This window comes from Lethenteron reissneri, unplaced genomic scaffold (genome assembly GCF_015708825.2).
Source record: "Lethenteron reissneri isolate LAM-NWPU_2019-01 unplaced genomic scaffold, ASM1570882v1 scaffold_1558, whole genome shotgun sequence".
NCBI classification, from domain to species: Eukaryota; Metazoa; Chordata; class Hyperoartia; order Petromyzontiformes; family Petromyzontidae; genus Lethenteron; species Lethenteron reissneri.
Window position 1 is genome coordinate 4566 of NW_026891287.1, and position 14867 is coordinate 19432.

General features: G+C 53.3%; 1 protein-coding gene across 1 annotated transcript; it reads right to left on the minus strand.

Moving 5' to 3' along the window:
• Positions 1 to 3077: 3077 nt before the first annotated feature.
• Positions 3078 to 9239, minus strand: LOC133362632 (uncharacterized). Its single transcript, XM_061581548.1, has 2 exons — positions 7590 to 9239; positions 3078 to 3784 (listed from the first exon to the last, which is right to left on the minus strand). Exons 1-2 carry the CDS (start codon positions 8889 to 8891, stop codon positions 3770 to 3772), a joined length of 1317 nt encoding a protein of 438 aa, XP_061437532.1. The 5' UTR covers positions 8892 to 9239; the 3' UTR covers positions 3078 to 3769.
• Between the last annotated feature and the right edge of the window lie 5628 nt (positions 9240 to 14867).

The window sequence follows — 14867 nt, forward strand, 5'->3', positions numbered from 1 at the left end:
CATCTTATTATCTGCACTGGCGTCCGTGACTGATTGCGCTATTTAATGACCCCCAATGTGGAATTTCCACCAAACTCAGGGTCGCGAATAGAGGTGATCGCATATTGTCACACTGCCGATACATGTGTACGCACACGCGTGTACATGTATAGGCACTCTCGCATCATACATGTACAGTCCGCTTTAATAATTCCACTGCTGGATGATGACCTCCGCACATGTCTTGTGGGTCGGGTCGAGAGCGATATTTGACCATACTTCACCACACTGGTCAGTGGGGGTTGTGGTGGAGGTGGTGGTGGGGAGTGCAGTACACCAATGGGGGTTTCTGCACTGCCAACTGCTGTCTACAACACCCACAGCACCTTTCTACTGCACGTGGTGGTGGTGGTCAACCCATCCAAAGCACTTCTGACACAAATCCTGCTTAGCTTACAAAATCGGAAAAGGCTGCGTGCTTTATGAGTGATCTGGTCAAAGGCTACGTTGACATCAGCACGCTGACATTGCATACATAACACTGGTCAACACACTTTTTGTGACATAAGGTATTCCAACGGTGTTAAGGTCATTTTGGGGTGCTGATTCCAAATCTGGCATCAGTTTTTGTCCATCACATCAGGTTTTTGACATATCAAATATTGCATTTTCAATAAAAACTGCAGAAGAAAAATATTAAATAAATGTGGATATCTACATAAAATGATATTATAAACACACTATCCTAAAAATACAGCACCATATTTTAACACTAAAGCAGTCACTAACTCGCAACAACTTGCAATCATAAGTGACAGTTAATTTTGGGTAAAATCAATTAAAATGGGGTATGCCGATAGCATGCCAATGAGATGTGATAGAGCAAATCTGAGATCAGATTTGGAATCAGCACCCTGAAATTAGTCTAGAACAGCTGCAAAAGTCCAGGCCAGAAAAAAAAAATGTTGTTGACCAGTGTAATTAATGCGGCTTGCAATTTAGGAGGAAATGCCGCATTACACGTTACAATGTCATGGTTTCTAATACATATTCTCTTCACATTAGAGTTGGGGAAAGACTAAAAGGGGTTTGAACAAGGTGAGCCCTGGTTACTTGTGGCGTTCACCCTCTACACGATAACAAACGCAACGCAAACCTCACAGAATCCTGTCATTGTTGAGCAGCGTCCCTTAGGAGAAGCACATGGCCAGTAGGCCTCGGCAAGGCAAGGTCAAAACAACGAGCTGACCTTTGACTTCACCCCTCGGCACATGGACACCTTTACCCTTTACCCCGGCTAATAAAAGGGGGTCAATTGCCTTCTCTTGCCGAGGTCTCCTCTGTAGGCAGTCGACGGAGAAGTGGCGGGAAGAGGGGCCCAGGCTGCACGTGTCGGCTCAGGCGAGTTCAGGAGGAGGCCCGGATGTCAGGGCCCGTGGACACGTGACGCAGGAGGCGTGGCCAGAGGGCGGGGCTCGGGGGAGGGAAGATGAAAGTGGGCGGAGCGAAGGGGTCAGTCACGTGACCTGGGTCTCTGTGAGTCTGTGGGTCTCTGTGAGTCTGTGGGTCTCTGTGTGAGTGTGTGGGTCTGTGTGTGAGTGTGTGGGTCTCTGTGTGAGTCTGTGGGTCTCTGTGAGTCTGTGGGTCTCTGTGTGAGTGTGTGGGTCTGTGTGTGAGTGTGTGGGTCTCTGTGTGAGTCTATGGGTCTCTGTGTGAGTCTGTGGGTCTCTGTGGGTCTGTGTGTGAGTCTGTGGGTCTCTGTGAGTCTGTGGGTCTCTGTGTGAGTGTGTGGGTCTGTGTGTGAGTTTGTGGGTCTCTGTGTGAGTCTATGGGTCTCTGTGTGAGTCTGTGGGTCTCTGTGGGTCTGTGTGTGAGTCTGTGGGTCTCTGTGAGTCTGTGGGTCTCTGTGTGAGTGTGGGTCTCTGTGTGAGTCTGTGGGTCTCTGTGTGAGTGTGTGGGTCTGTGTGTGAGTGTGTGGGTCTCTGTGTGAGTCTGTGGGTCTCTGTGAGTCTGTGGGTCTCTGTGTGAGTGTGTGGGTCTGTGTGTGAGTGTGTGGGTCTCTGTGTGAGTCTATGGGTCTCTGTGTGAGTGTGTGGGTCTGTGTGTGAGTGTGTGGGTCTCTGTGTGAGTCTGTGGGTCTCTGTGAGTCTGTGGGTCTCTGTGTGAGTGTGTGGGTCTGTGTGTGAGTGTGTGGGTCTCTGTGTGAGTCTATGGGTCTCTGTGTGAGTCTGTGGGTCTCTGTGGGTCTGCGTGTGAGTCTGTGGGTCTCTGTGAGTCTGTGGGTCTCTGTGTGAGTGTGTGGGTCTGTGTGTGAGTGTGTGGGTCTCTGTGTGAGTCTATGGGTCTCTGTGTGAGTCTGTGGGTCTCTGTGGGTCTGTGTGTGAGTCTGTGGGTCTCTGTGAGTCTGTGGGTCTCTGTGTGAGTGTGGGTCTCTGTGTGAGTCTGTGGGTCTCTGTGAGTCTGTGGGTATGTGTGTGAGTCTGTGGGTCTCTGTGAGTCTGTAGGTCTCTGTGAGTGTGGGTCTCTGTGGGAGTGTGGGTCTCTGTGTGAGTCTGTGGGTCTCTGTGTGAGTCTGTGGGTCTCTGTGAGTCTATGGGTCTGTGTGTGAGTGTGTGTGAAAATATAAAAATAGGTTTTACCCTATTATCTTTCATTATCCTATGGGCATAAATAAAGTTGGGCCAGTCTGCCAAAGTGTCACGTTATATATATATTCTTTCTCTGTTATGGCAGAAAAAGAACACGCTGTTCTCGTGAATCAACCTGATTTTCATTGCATTCGTTCACGAATGTAGCACCTTATACATGTGTAGTAAGTATATATGGAGGCTTGACGACAGGATCGGAGGCACACTTATTTATTACACCAACACAGTTGTACAGGTCACTTGGCTACAGGGATTCTCGACAGCTAACCCCTCTAACCTATACCAATTCCTCCACTACGGGACTAGGGGAGGCTATCTGTCCCAGCTTGGTTAAGCTGGGATCCCGGCTCCCTGAGTCACCAGACCAGCTTCGTCTGGGCTCTCGGGGCCACGCCACCGGCTTGCCCTGGTCGGCCCTTATAAGGACAGCGAGCCAGGGGAGCTCTGGGGCCTACACTAGCTGGTCTTCCGTCTTCTCTGGTTAAAGCTGAGTCCCGACCTCGAGCCCTCGAGCTCATCACCTTTTATAGGACTCGCCCCCGAGGGGGGGCCCGTGGGGGATACACATGCGGACGTCGGTGCTAGCGCCACCCTTGTGTACGGCCGTAACCCCGCCCCTTGTGTTTGTTGGCCATCCGTGGCCATGCATAATCACACCTCAACATTCGTAGCCATGCGCAATTACACCTCTACATCACCCCCCCCTGTACAGCTCGCAGCCGTCCCTGGCTGCAAAAAAAAAAAAATCAGAATAAAGGTGCATCCCTCACAAAAACCCCGTGTGTGTGCCTCGCGTAATTTTTAACAAGAACAAGAGAACCTTAACAAGAACAACAACAGGAAGAGAGAGAGAGAGAGAAGAAAAAAAAATAACCCGACGCACCCCCCCCGAATAAATACCCCAAAACCAACATATATACACACACTCCGGACGCCACCCCTCCCATTGTCCGCAAGGCCCCCCAACGGCCGACCTCACAATAGTCTGCGCGTTTTGGCGCGCGTCCGCGCGGCGGGCCCGTCACAAGGGCCCGTCCTGGCACGCTCAGTGACGGTTGTTGACGGTCCGGGTGCAAGAGAGTCAGGCGTCGCTGCCGAGTGACCCCCGACCCCTCCGGGAGGGGTTGGTGGGTGTGGACCCGTCACTCCTGTTTCACCTGGGGACGGGACAGTTGGCGTCAGGTTAGGCGAGTGCAGCGACGACGGGGAGTCGGCGACACCCTCACACGTTTGGCCATGCGTGTGTGTGTGTGAACCACGGGGCGGCGCGACAAATGGTTTTAACCTTGAGGGGTGCACATACCACCGGCGCCTCCCCCATTTGACGCGAACACATTGCGGCCGCAAAACCTGCACGACCTCCACTGGCCCCCGCCACGGCCGTACCAATTTCGACGAGGTTGCCAGCGGCACCTGAGGACAGTGCAACCACGCCCTGTCCCCTGGTTCCCATTTGACCACCTGCACCCGCCCCAACCGAAGCCTCTCGTTCGCCTTCTGGCGGAGTTCAGAATTTTGCACGGCCGCTTCCCGCGCCTCAGACAATTTAGCGATGTTAAATTTAATGTGTTCGGACAAAATAGACTTCGCCGGGAGCGCCGAGAGCTTCAGCTGGGTCGCCACAGGGGGGTTAACTTCGCGCCCATACATTAAAAAGAAAGGGGAAAATCCGGTGGCCGCATGAGGAGCCATCCTGTAGGCCTGCAACACACCGGCTATGCGGAGGTCCCAATCCGTCTGGGATACCGACACCTGCTGGGACAGCATGGACGTGATGGTCCGATGCAGCCGTTCCACCATCCCGTCAGTTTGTGGGTGATACGGAGAGGTCCGAACCTTCTCCGTACCCAAGAGGTCGCACACCTCACGTAGGAGTTTACCAGAAAAATTCCTACCCTGGTCAGTAAGCAGCCGTTCCGGAGCACCTTTGTCGAGGACATAGCCCTGGACAAAGGCCTCCGCGATGGCTGCTGCCGACTGGTTCGCCAGGGGCCAGGCCATAGGCCATCTCGTGAAGTATTCAACCCCCGTTAGTAAATACCTATTGCCCCTGGGCGTAGCGGGAAATGGCCCAAGTATGTCCAGAGCGACGAGCTCGTTAACCCGGGAAACTTTTATGGACTGCAGCGGAGGGTTGGACCCCCTCGCAGGCGGCTTCCTCTGCGCGCATTGCGTGCATGACCCCAAGAGATCCCCCACGTCCTTTTCCATGCCCGGCCAGAAGAAATCCAGCTGGAGCGTGGCAAAGGTCTTGTGAACCCCCAAGTGCAGAAGCCGCTCATGAACAGCCCATACCACCTTACCCCTTAAAGCAGCAGGCACCACAAGCCGCTGGCGCCGGGTTTTTCCATCCCAGTGCATCAAAAGACCCTGGAACAACCCCCACGAGTCAACGTTTTCCACCCCCTGACCAGCCCCCCCGACGCGACGGCGCAAAGCGAGGAGGGAGGTGTCCTCCATTTGGAGGCGTCCCCATTCCGCGACCGGCAACCCCAGCAACGAATCCCTCCCTTCTTGCTCGATAGGACCCGAAGCCGAAGGTGCATCGGTAGCGGCCACGAGGACCGAATCGGTGGTGACGTTCGGGGGCCTACAACGCCCCGAACCCAACAGGCACGCGCACTCCGAAGTGGGTGGCAATCGTGACAGGGCGTCAGCGTTCGTGTGGCGGACACCCTTACGATATGTGGTGACAAAGTCATAGTCTTGGAGGATCTCCAACCATCGAGACAACTGGCCCGATGGTTGTTGAACCCGCAGGGCGTACTGTAGGGCCGCATGATCTGTACGGACGGTGAACCGCCGACCGTACAGATACGGGCGGTACTGCTGAATGAAATAAACAATGGCCAATAATTCCCGACGGGTAACGCAGTACCGCTGTTCGGCTGGAGACAGTACCCGACTACCGTAAGCCACCACATGCTCTACGCCCCCGATGAGCTGGGACAGCACACTCCCGATGCCCGTGTTACTTGCGTCAGTATCGAGCAAGAAGGGTTGTGAAAAATCCGGGTAATTCAACGGCGGAGCTCCCACCAAAGCATTTCTGAGGGCGCGAAAAGCAGCCTCCTCCTCCGGCCCCCAATGAAACCTGACTCCCTTGGACGTCAAGGCATGCAATGGTTTCGCAATCGTAGCGAAGTCAGCCACAAATCGCCGATAATACGACGCGAACCCAATGAAACTCCTGACCTCTCCCACAGAGGTGGGAGTCGGCCAGGAGCTGACGCATTCCGTTTTGGCGGGATCAGTGGATATCCCCGAGCGCCCAACAATGTGACCCAAATATCGCACCGATTCGCGGAGTAAATGGCACTTCTGTGGTTTAAATTTCAAATTGGCAGCCCGCATTTTGAGAAAAACAGCACGCAACCTCTGGAGGTGTTCCTCGAAGGATTTGCTAAAGACGATGACATCGTCTAAGTAAATCAAACACGAATCCCATTGCAAACCTGCCAAGACCAATTCCATTAACCGCTGAAAAGTTGCCGGCGCAGAATGTAAACCCATCGGCAAACGGTTAAATTGGAAGAGGCCCTGCGGTGTACGAAAAGCAGTCTTAGGTTTCGATTCGTCATCCAGAGGAAGCTGCCAGAATCCAGATAGCAAATCAAGGGTGGAAAAGAATCGCGCACCGGCCAAGGCGTCGAGCGACTCATCCATCCGAGGAAGCGGGTACGCATCTGCCACAGAGATTTTGTTGAGACGCCGAAAGTCAACACAAAATCTCAGTGAGCCGTCGTGTTTTTTCACCAAAACGATCGGCGCGCCCCACGGGCTGGTGGAAGGGGAAATGATATCGGCGGCTAGCATGTCATCAACAGCCGATTTGACATGATCCTTTTCGGCGGGACTCAACCGAAAGGGATTTTGGCGGATCGGCGCGCTGTCACCCGTGTCAATATGGTGTCGCAGCAATTTTGTACAACCAATATCAAATTTGTGTTGACTAAAAACGTCAGCAAATTCGCTCAGGAGAACTCGCAGCTGCGCGCGCTGCGAGTCAGACAGGTCCACTGAACCCGCGCAAAGCGCATCCAGCCATCCGTCATCAGAGTCCGAATGCGGTCGCGACGGAGGATCGGTGGATACCTGACCCACGAGTGGTTCCTCATAGGGCACCGGCGTTGCGTGTGCAAGCACGGTCCCTTGAGGAACCACGGCCGTTCGCGATCCCACATTAAGGACTGCAATGAAGGGGTCCCCATCCTCTCTCACCATAGTCTGAGCCGCGAGCAAATCGGGTCCATTGACCCCGGCCCGAGATGGACCCAACAAGACCCCCCGATCCGCAACCCCTGCATCAAACGACCGACGCAACCTAAGAGGGACGAGCATCTGAGCCCCCGGAGGCACGCGCACAGTTTTTGTGACGAGCGCCTGCACGGTGGCAAACGCCCGACGCTCCGTGGTGGGGGAAGACAGAAATGTAACGCGTCGGCCCGATGGGAGCTCAATGCACCCTTGGTCAATAAGGATACGGATGGGCATTTTGGCCAGAAAATCCGTCCCCAACAGGCACGGAACCGCGAGTGAGGAGGAAACCAAAACAGGGCCGGATAATTTAATGTCTCCAATGCAGATAGTGGCGCGGATTTGGCCAATAATGCCCAGAGAGCCTCCGTTAGCGGCATAGCACGGCACGTCAACAGGGAGCAAGGGACGACTTTGAACGGGAAGGATGTTATAAATTAAATCAGATATAATGGTCGCCGATGCCCCTGTGTCAATTAAAATCCGCACCTCTACCCCATCAATGTGACCGACCACGACCGATGATCCCGCCGACGCAGCAACGACACGATGGGCGAGCTCCGACCACTGACCCGGTTGGAGCGCTCGCCGCATTACCGAACAATCGCGCGCGACGGACGGGGAGTTTGGAGCCCTGTTTAGTTGAGCGCGTGAGTGTGTGTCGGATGTGTGCGTGGGCCAAACGTGTGAGGTGCCGCGACTCGCCGTATTTCTCTGCTGGAGCTTGGGAGGAGACGGCGTGGCGTCCTGACGAGGTGTCGCCCCGCGCTGACGGGGAGCCCGGCATCCAGACGCAACGTGGCCTTGCAGGCCACAGTTGTAGCAGCGTGTGAGCGCCCCAGATGACCTGGGCTGCTCCTGGCGGCTCGGTCCATTCCGAGCCTGCGGTGCCGCCGATCTCCATTCCCCTCGCCGCTCCACCCCGCAGACCTCCTCCGATGGGAGGGCGGTGGTCGCCATGGCATGGCCGGCCGCCCCCTTTGCCGCCTTCCGACGCAGGGACCGCAAGCCCCCGTGGATGTGGCGCGCGACCAGCAGGGACGACATCTCCGCGTCGTCCTGAGCCAGGACGTTGACGTCCAGCTCGTCAGCGAGTAGCAGCAGCTTCTCAGCCACCATGGCATCCACTCCTTCCTCGTCCATCCTTGGGAAAGCAGCCTTTGCCAGAGCCAGGAGAGCCGTCCGGAAGGCCAGGGGTGACTCGTTGGCGCCCCGACTCCGATCGTGGAACAGCTGCCTGCAGTCCGAAGGCGGCCCATAGACGGCTGACAGCAGCTGCAACGCCAGGTGTAGAGTGGCGCGCTTTTCCCTCGGCGCCGAGGTGAGGGTAGCCAGGGCGTCGTTGTCCAGCATCGCTGGCAGCGCGCGTAGAGCCTCGGCGTCCGACCAGTTCGCCATCTCTTGATGAGCGATGAACCGCCTCTTGAAGCCGCCCCAGTCTCCGTCAGCGCCGACAAATTCTTTAAGAGGCGGCAGACGCTGTTGTAAGGCGGCGTCCGTGGCCGCAGAACGCTCTCCGTCGCTCCCCGCCGATGATACAGTGTGGGCGGGCCGTGCACATGGCATCGCCGGTCGCTCTGATGTTGACGCGCCGGCCGGCGTTGATGATGTCACGGCTTGTGCTTGGCGCTCAGCAGACACGTGACGCGGGCCGGCCCCGCCCTCCGCTCGTACTGTAGAGATGGCGGGAAATTTGACCGCGAGCCGCGTCGGGGTGGCGGGAAACGTCGCCCCGCGCCGGCTGCCGTCGTCGACCCGCGCTGCTCCTCCAGCCCCCAGCCGCGTGATCTCCTCCAACGCGGCGGCCGCGGCGTAGAGCAGGTCCGCCAGGCGGGAGTGGGCCAGCCGGAGTCCCTCGGCCGACGCATCCCCCTCCTCCTGTCGTAGCGGCGCGGGCGTACTCGGCCCCGGCTGCTCCGATTCGACCCCGGCCATCACTGGTGGAGAATCGGCCGCGGCGTCTTCCATCTCCGACTCCCTGGTACGTGTCGTCCCTCGTGTGTCCATCGTTGGACGTTTACTTCTGACCCCAGATGTAGTAAGTATATATGGAGGCTTGACGACAGGATCGGAGGCACACTTATTTATTACACCAACACAGTTGTACAGGTCACTTGGCTACAGGGATTCTCGACAGCTAACCCCTCTAACCTATACCAATTCCTCCACTACGGGACTAGGGGAGGCTATCTGTCCCAGCTTGGTTAAGCTGGGATCCCGGCTCCCTGAGTCACCAGACCAGCTTCGTCTGGGCTCTCGGGGCCACGCCACCGGCTTGCCCTGGTCGGCCCTTATAAGGACAGCGAGCCAGGGGAGCTCTGGGGCCTACACTAGCTGGTCTTCCGTCTTCTCTGGTTAAAGCTGAGTCCCGACCTCGAGCCCTCGAGCTCATCACCTTTTATAGGACTCGCCCCCGAGGGGGGGCCCGTGGGGGATACACATGCGGACGTCGGTGCTAGCGCCACCCTTGTGTACGGCCGTAACCCCGCCCCTTGTGTTTGTTGGCCATCCGTGGCCATGCATAATCACACCTCAACATTCGTAGCCATGCGCAATTACACCTCTACACATGGCACAAAAAGACAGCTTGGTGTGGAGTCAAAAGGGATTATCCCAGAAAAATATGGTCAACTCCACCACGACAGCGATCGCTACGCACGTCAGCTTACATGAAGTATGATCTGTGTTTTGATTTAGTGTGCTGATCTTAAAGGTGCATTGAAAAATGTTGATGCTCCTACTGTTGTGGAGTGACTCATGCAGCCAGCTATGGCTGCAGGGTTTGGTAGTACATGTTGTTTATGTCGTTTATTGTGAAAATTCGGTCACAGTTCCTATGATCACTGTTTCATTGCTTTTATGGCTTAATTTTGGTGATTTTCGAAAAGTTTTTTGGTTTGGCCATGTTTGTTTGTTGTAGTACAGAGTTAGACTGATGGCCTTAATCTAAGTTGTCTTGTGGTTGTTGTTGTTGTTGTTTGAATTGCATCCCACTGGGATTTTTGCACACAGCGTTGGTGTAACGGTGCTTTTTCTGCAATATTTTGCTGTCTTTTCATGGATTTTCTGTTTGCACTCAGTCACATATTCACTTTAAGATGTTTTTGTTCATGTTTTTGTTTTGTGTTTGTTGAGGTTGCACCCGATTCAAGAGCCAAATGGCTCACAGGGCCACACCTAATACATGAACTTGAACTTGAAGGTCCTAGTGTGGACACACGTTGACCAGTGTAAGAGGTGGGGGGGGGGGGGGGTCACCTTCGGTCAACCCCCACACGCCTCAAGTTTCAAGTTTTCATGTATTAGGTGAGCCATTTGGCTCTTGAATCGGGTGCAACCGCAACAAACAAAAAAACAAAAACATGAACAAGAAAACATCTTAAAGTGAATATGTGACTAAGTGCAAACAGAAAATCCAAGAAAAGACAGCAAAATATTGCAGAAAAAGCACCATACACCAACGCTGTGTGCAAAAATCCCAGTGGGATGCAAGTCAAACAACAACAACAACCACAAGACAACTTAGATTAAGGCCATCAGTCTAACTCTGTACTACAACAAACAAACATGGCCAAACCGAAAAACTTTTCAAAAATCACCAAAATAAAGCCATTAAAGCAATGAAACAGTGATCATAGGAACTCTGCTGCCCCCTGTGGGCCCGTGAGCTTGGGGGCATCTAAGGTGACCTGCAGAGCCTTGCTATGGCGCAACACGTATATACACACTCACGCAGTTTAACACTCACACACACAACAACAACAACGGCCATTCGCCACTAAGTGGCGGTGACGTTACCACGACGCTTTTGCCAGGCCACGTGCAATTTGAGGCTACCACGTGGCAGGAGGAGGTGATGGGGCAGACCCAGCAGGTGTCACGTGTCAACTGACTGAGACGAGTGGCTGATGCTACCACCACATTGTGGGCCCCTGCTGTGCCAACTCGCTGTGTGGGTCTCTGCAGGTCTCCACAACTTGCGGATGAGTTCTGCTGCTGCCATTTCAACGACCCTGAGGTTTGGTGGTCGTCTGGGCCTTCGTTGGTGTTGACGCCTTGGTAATTGAGATGTTAACTACCTCGCCTGGTGTACAGGAGGTCGTGGGTTACACCATAATCATCACGGTGGCTGGGAAATGTTAACTACCTCGCTACTATACACTGCACGATACAATACACTACACTGGTATACACTACTATACACTGCTATACACTATAATAATGTACACTACACTACTATACACTCCACTACTATATACTACACTAAACACTTATATCTACTATACTATACAGTACACTACTATACAATACACTATACTATACACTACAAAGCTATACAATACACTACTATACACTTATATATACTACACTACACTACTATACACTCCACTATACAATACACTATACACTTCAATATACACTATACACATATATACTACACTGTACTATACAGTACGCTACTATACACTACACTGGTATCCACTACACTACTATATACTACACTATAGTAATATACACTTTACACTACTATACACTACTCTAAACACTTATATTTACTACACTACTATACACTATACTATACAGTTGTTGGGGCCGCTGGTCCCCGAAGTCCCTCCCTGCTCCGTACCTATGGCAGGGGCTCTGCCGTTCGTCGACCCCTCGCTCCTCTGCGAGCAGCTGCTGCCGTCGCTGGGCTCATCGCCCGACGGCTCCCCTCCCTGGTCCGTCCCTCCGCGAGCTCGTGTGAGAGGCATAGCTCGCCGCACGCTCTCGTTCACCTGCAAACGCTGCGTTGTCTCTCCATGGATCACGCGCTCTAAACGGGGGTCAGGGGTCGGAGGGCGAATGACGCTGCCCTCACACCGCGCGAGTCCCTGCGGCGATAGACGGAGCGGGTACCTGCGGACGCACCGACCCCTTCCCCCACACTACGAGCGCACACACTTGCACACACGCGACACCCACCTGTGCGCCGCTCTACGCAGCGCTCCCACGAGGCGAGCCGCTGTATAAGCAGCACTACACGCGTTCACACTGCTCAACGAGATCACACGAGGCCACGATTCGCTATTAATGATTTATTGTTGGCTACCTGGAACTGTCTTCTTGGTTCTTTCGGTAAAGTCACGTAGAAGGAAAATAATAAAATAATAAAAACATAATAAAACAATTTTCACGACGTTTCGGCCACAACGCAAGCAGCCGTCCTCAGGTGAAGTATGAAACACCACCAAGCTTGGAGCGTATATTTAAGCTGGGTTGGAGGGGGGGAGGTGGGAAGAAGAGCACCTTAACAAAATAATTTGCATATCAAGAGGAATTTAGCATATGGAAAATGCGTAGGAGGTGGGCGGGGGGGTTTCAAATTAATATTATGCCCGTGCATTATGCAGGATTATCAGCATCAAAGGGAGGGGGAAGGGGGGTAGCATTAACAAAGGAAAGGAATGTTAATAGTATGTAGCTGCAGTTACTAAACAACCACATAAAAAACTAAAGTATAAACTGCATACTATATACTGCCATAGACAAACCCAACATTAATTTATCTATATATATAAAATCGCGAATCTGTCTGTCTATCTGTCTGTCTGTGTGTCTGTGTGTCTCCGGACCATACGCACTTTCATTGGACGCCGGTTGCCCCTGCCAACGGCTAGCGATGCCTTCGCCGCTTTCATTGGACCTGGCAACGGCTAGCGACGCCTTCGCTAAGGGCTGCACTTTCATTGGACGGCGGTTGCCCCTGCCAACGGCTAGCCACGCCTTCGCCACTTTCATAGGCTCCGTAATTAATTAAATAATAGCCATTACACAGTATTGTTGGAGCGCTGAGGGGGGGGGAAGGAACGCCACCCGTACCCTGCCTCTGCCAGGTGCCCAATTTTGGCGAGGCCGCAGGCTCTGCACGCTACTAGGCCTCAACACCCACCACGCCACTCTGAGGTAAATTCATCAAAGTTTTTCGTACTCTTCACTCCACCCCCACCACAATGTGTGCAATTAATATTACTTTTAAACCCAACGCGCCAACAATCGATTACTTAAATGTTCACTGTACAAATAGTCATTAAGCTGGGTCAGCGTACTGCCAGTCTATCATGTAGACTGTAGCCTGCTTATTAAGCTCGGTGAGCGTACTGCCACTCTATCATGTACACTCTAGCCTGCTTATGAAGCTGAGTGCGTGTACTGGCAGTCTATAATGTGGACTGTTGCCTGCTTATTATAATCGATTCTTTATATGTTCTTTGTACAAATAGTCATTAAGCTGGTTGAGCGCCCCCAGTTCGATTCCAACTCACGCCCACCACCGCTGACGATTATTTGAAACGGACCTGGGCCTCCCCTAGGTCGACTCAGCCTCAAACGCGTAACTGCTGTCGTGTGTGAACATCGTCACTGGGGAGACAAAGGCGGCCGGGCATCGTGGATCCAAGTCCCGGGCGAAGCCGGGTCATGTCTATGTGTGTATGTGTTTATGTGTATGTCTGTGTGTCTGTATGTATGTGTGTATGTATGTGTAGAGGTGATACGCGCTGGGATTAAGGATCGTATGCACAGTGTGTGATGATTGGCTGTGTAGGTGGTGACGCGCGCTGACGGTGGAGGATCAGGGGTCAGCGCGGGGTCGTGGGTTACGGGGTACCGATTGGCTGTGGGCGGTGACGCGCTGAGAGGGAGTGATTAGGTGGCAGCGCAGTGTGATTGGTGGGGTAATGTTAACACGCGCTGGGGAGAGCGGATCGTAGAGAGAGTGCGTCGTGATTGGGTCATTAAGGAACGACGCACACGTCGACGCCGCATCAGCTCCGTCCCTCGTGAGCAGGGGCTATAAAAGGGGATGCACACAGGCGTGAGGGCAGTGTGTAACCAGCGAAGAATGAAGACGGGGATGAAGACCTAGAGCCCTGCGGTACCTAGCCCCGCTGTCCTAAGGGGACCGGGACTCTGTGTAACCCAGAGGCGAGTGTAGTGGGTGTAGCCATAGGGCTTACACGAGTCGAGTGTATTGTGTAGCCAGAGGCATAGGGCTTACACGAGTCGAGTGTATTGTGTAGCCAGAGGCATAGGGCTTACACGAGTCGAGTATATGGTGTGTAGCCAGAGGCCTAGAGCTTACACGAGATTAGTAGAGTGTGTCGGAGGAAGAAGGAAGACCACACGTTGTATTGTGATACCTAAAGGATTTAATAAAAGTGTGTTACCCGTCAAGAAGTTCCTGCCGTCAATTCCCATACTTCATATGTGTGTGTATGTGTTTGTGTGTATGTGTGTGTGTATGTATGTGCGTTTTTTTGTATGTCTTTATGTGTATGTCTGCGTGTCTGTATGTATGTGTGTATGTACGCGTATGCATGTGTTTGTGTGTATGTATGTGTGTGTCTATGTATGTGTGTATGTGTTTCTGTGTATGTATGTGTGTGTATGTGTGTTATGTGTGTGTCTGTGTGTCTGCATGTATGTGTGTGTGTATTGTGTATGTGTTTGTATGTGTTTGTGTGTTTACGCTCGCATTACACAAATGTGTTGCAGGTCTAAGGCGTTCCTTGCGCAGCATTGCCGCTCCCTGAAAGTCGTGTGTGTCTGCAGCAAGCGCGTGTATGTGTACCTATGGACGCGCGCGCGTGTGTTGTGTAGGGGGAACGGAAGTGTAGTGCTTAGCGTGCTGTCTGTGTCTGTGTGTGTGTGTCTGTGTGTGTGTCTGTGTGTGTGTCTGTGTGTGTGCGTGTGTGGTGTGTGGGGAGCGGTAGTGTACTGCTTAGCGTGCTGTCTGTGTGTCTGTGTGTGTGTGTGTCTGTCTGTGTGTGTCTGCATGTGTCTGTGTGTGTGTCTGTGTGTGTGTCTGTGCGTGTGTGGTGTGTGAGGATCGGTGGGTGTAGTGCTTAACGCTACGCTGCGCTACCAACCCGGCGAACCCAGTTCGATTCCCGCTCACGGCCACCACCGGTGACCATTATTTGAACCTCCCCTAGGTCGACT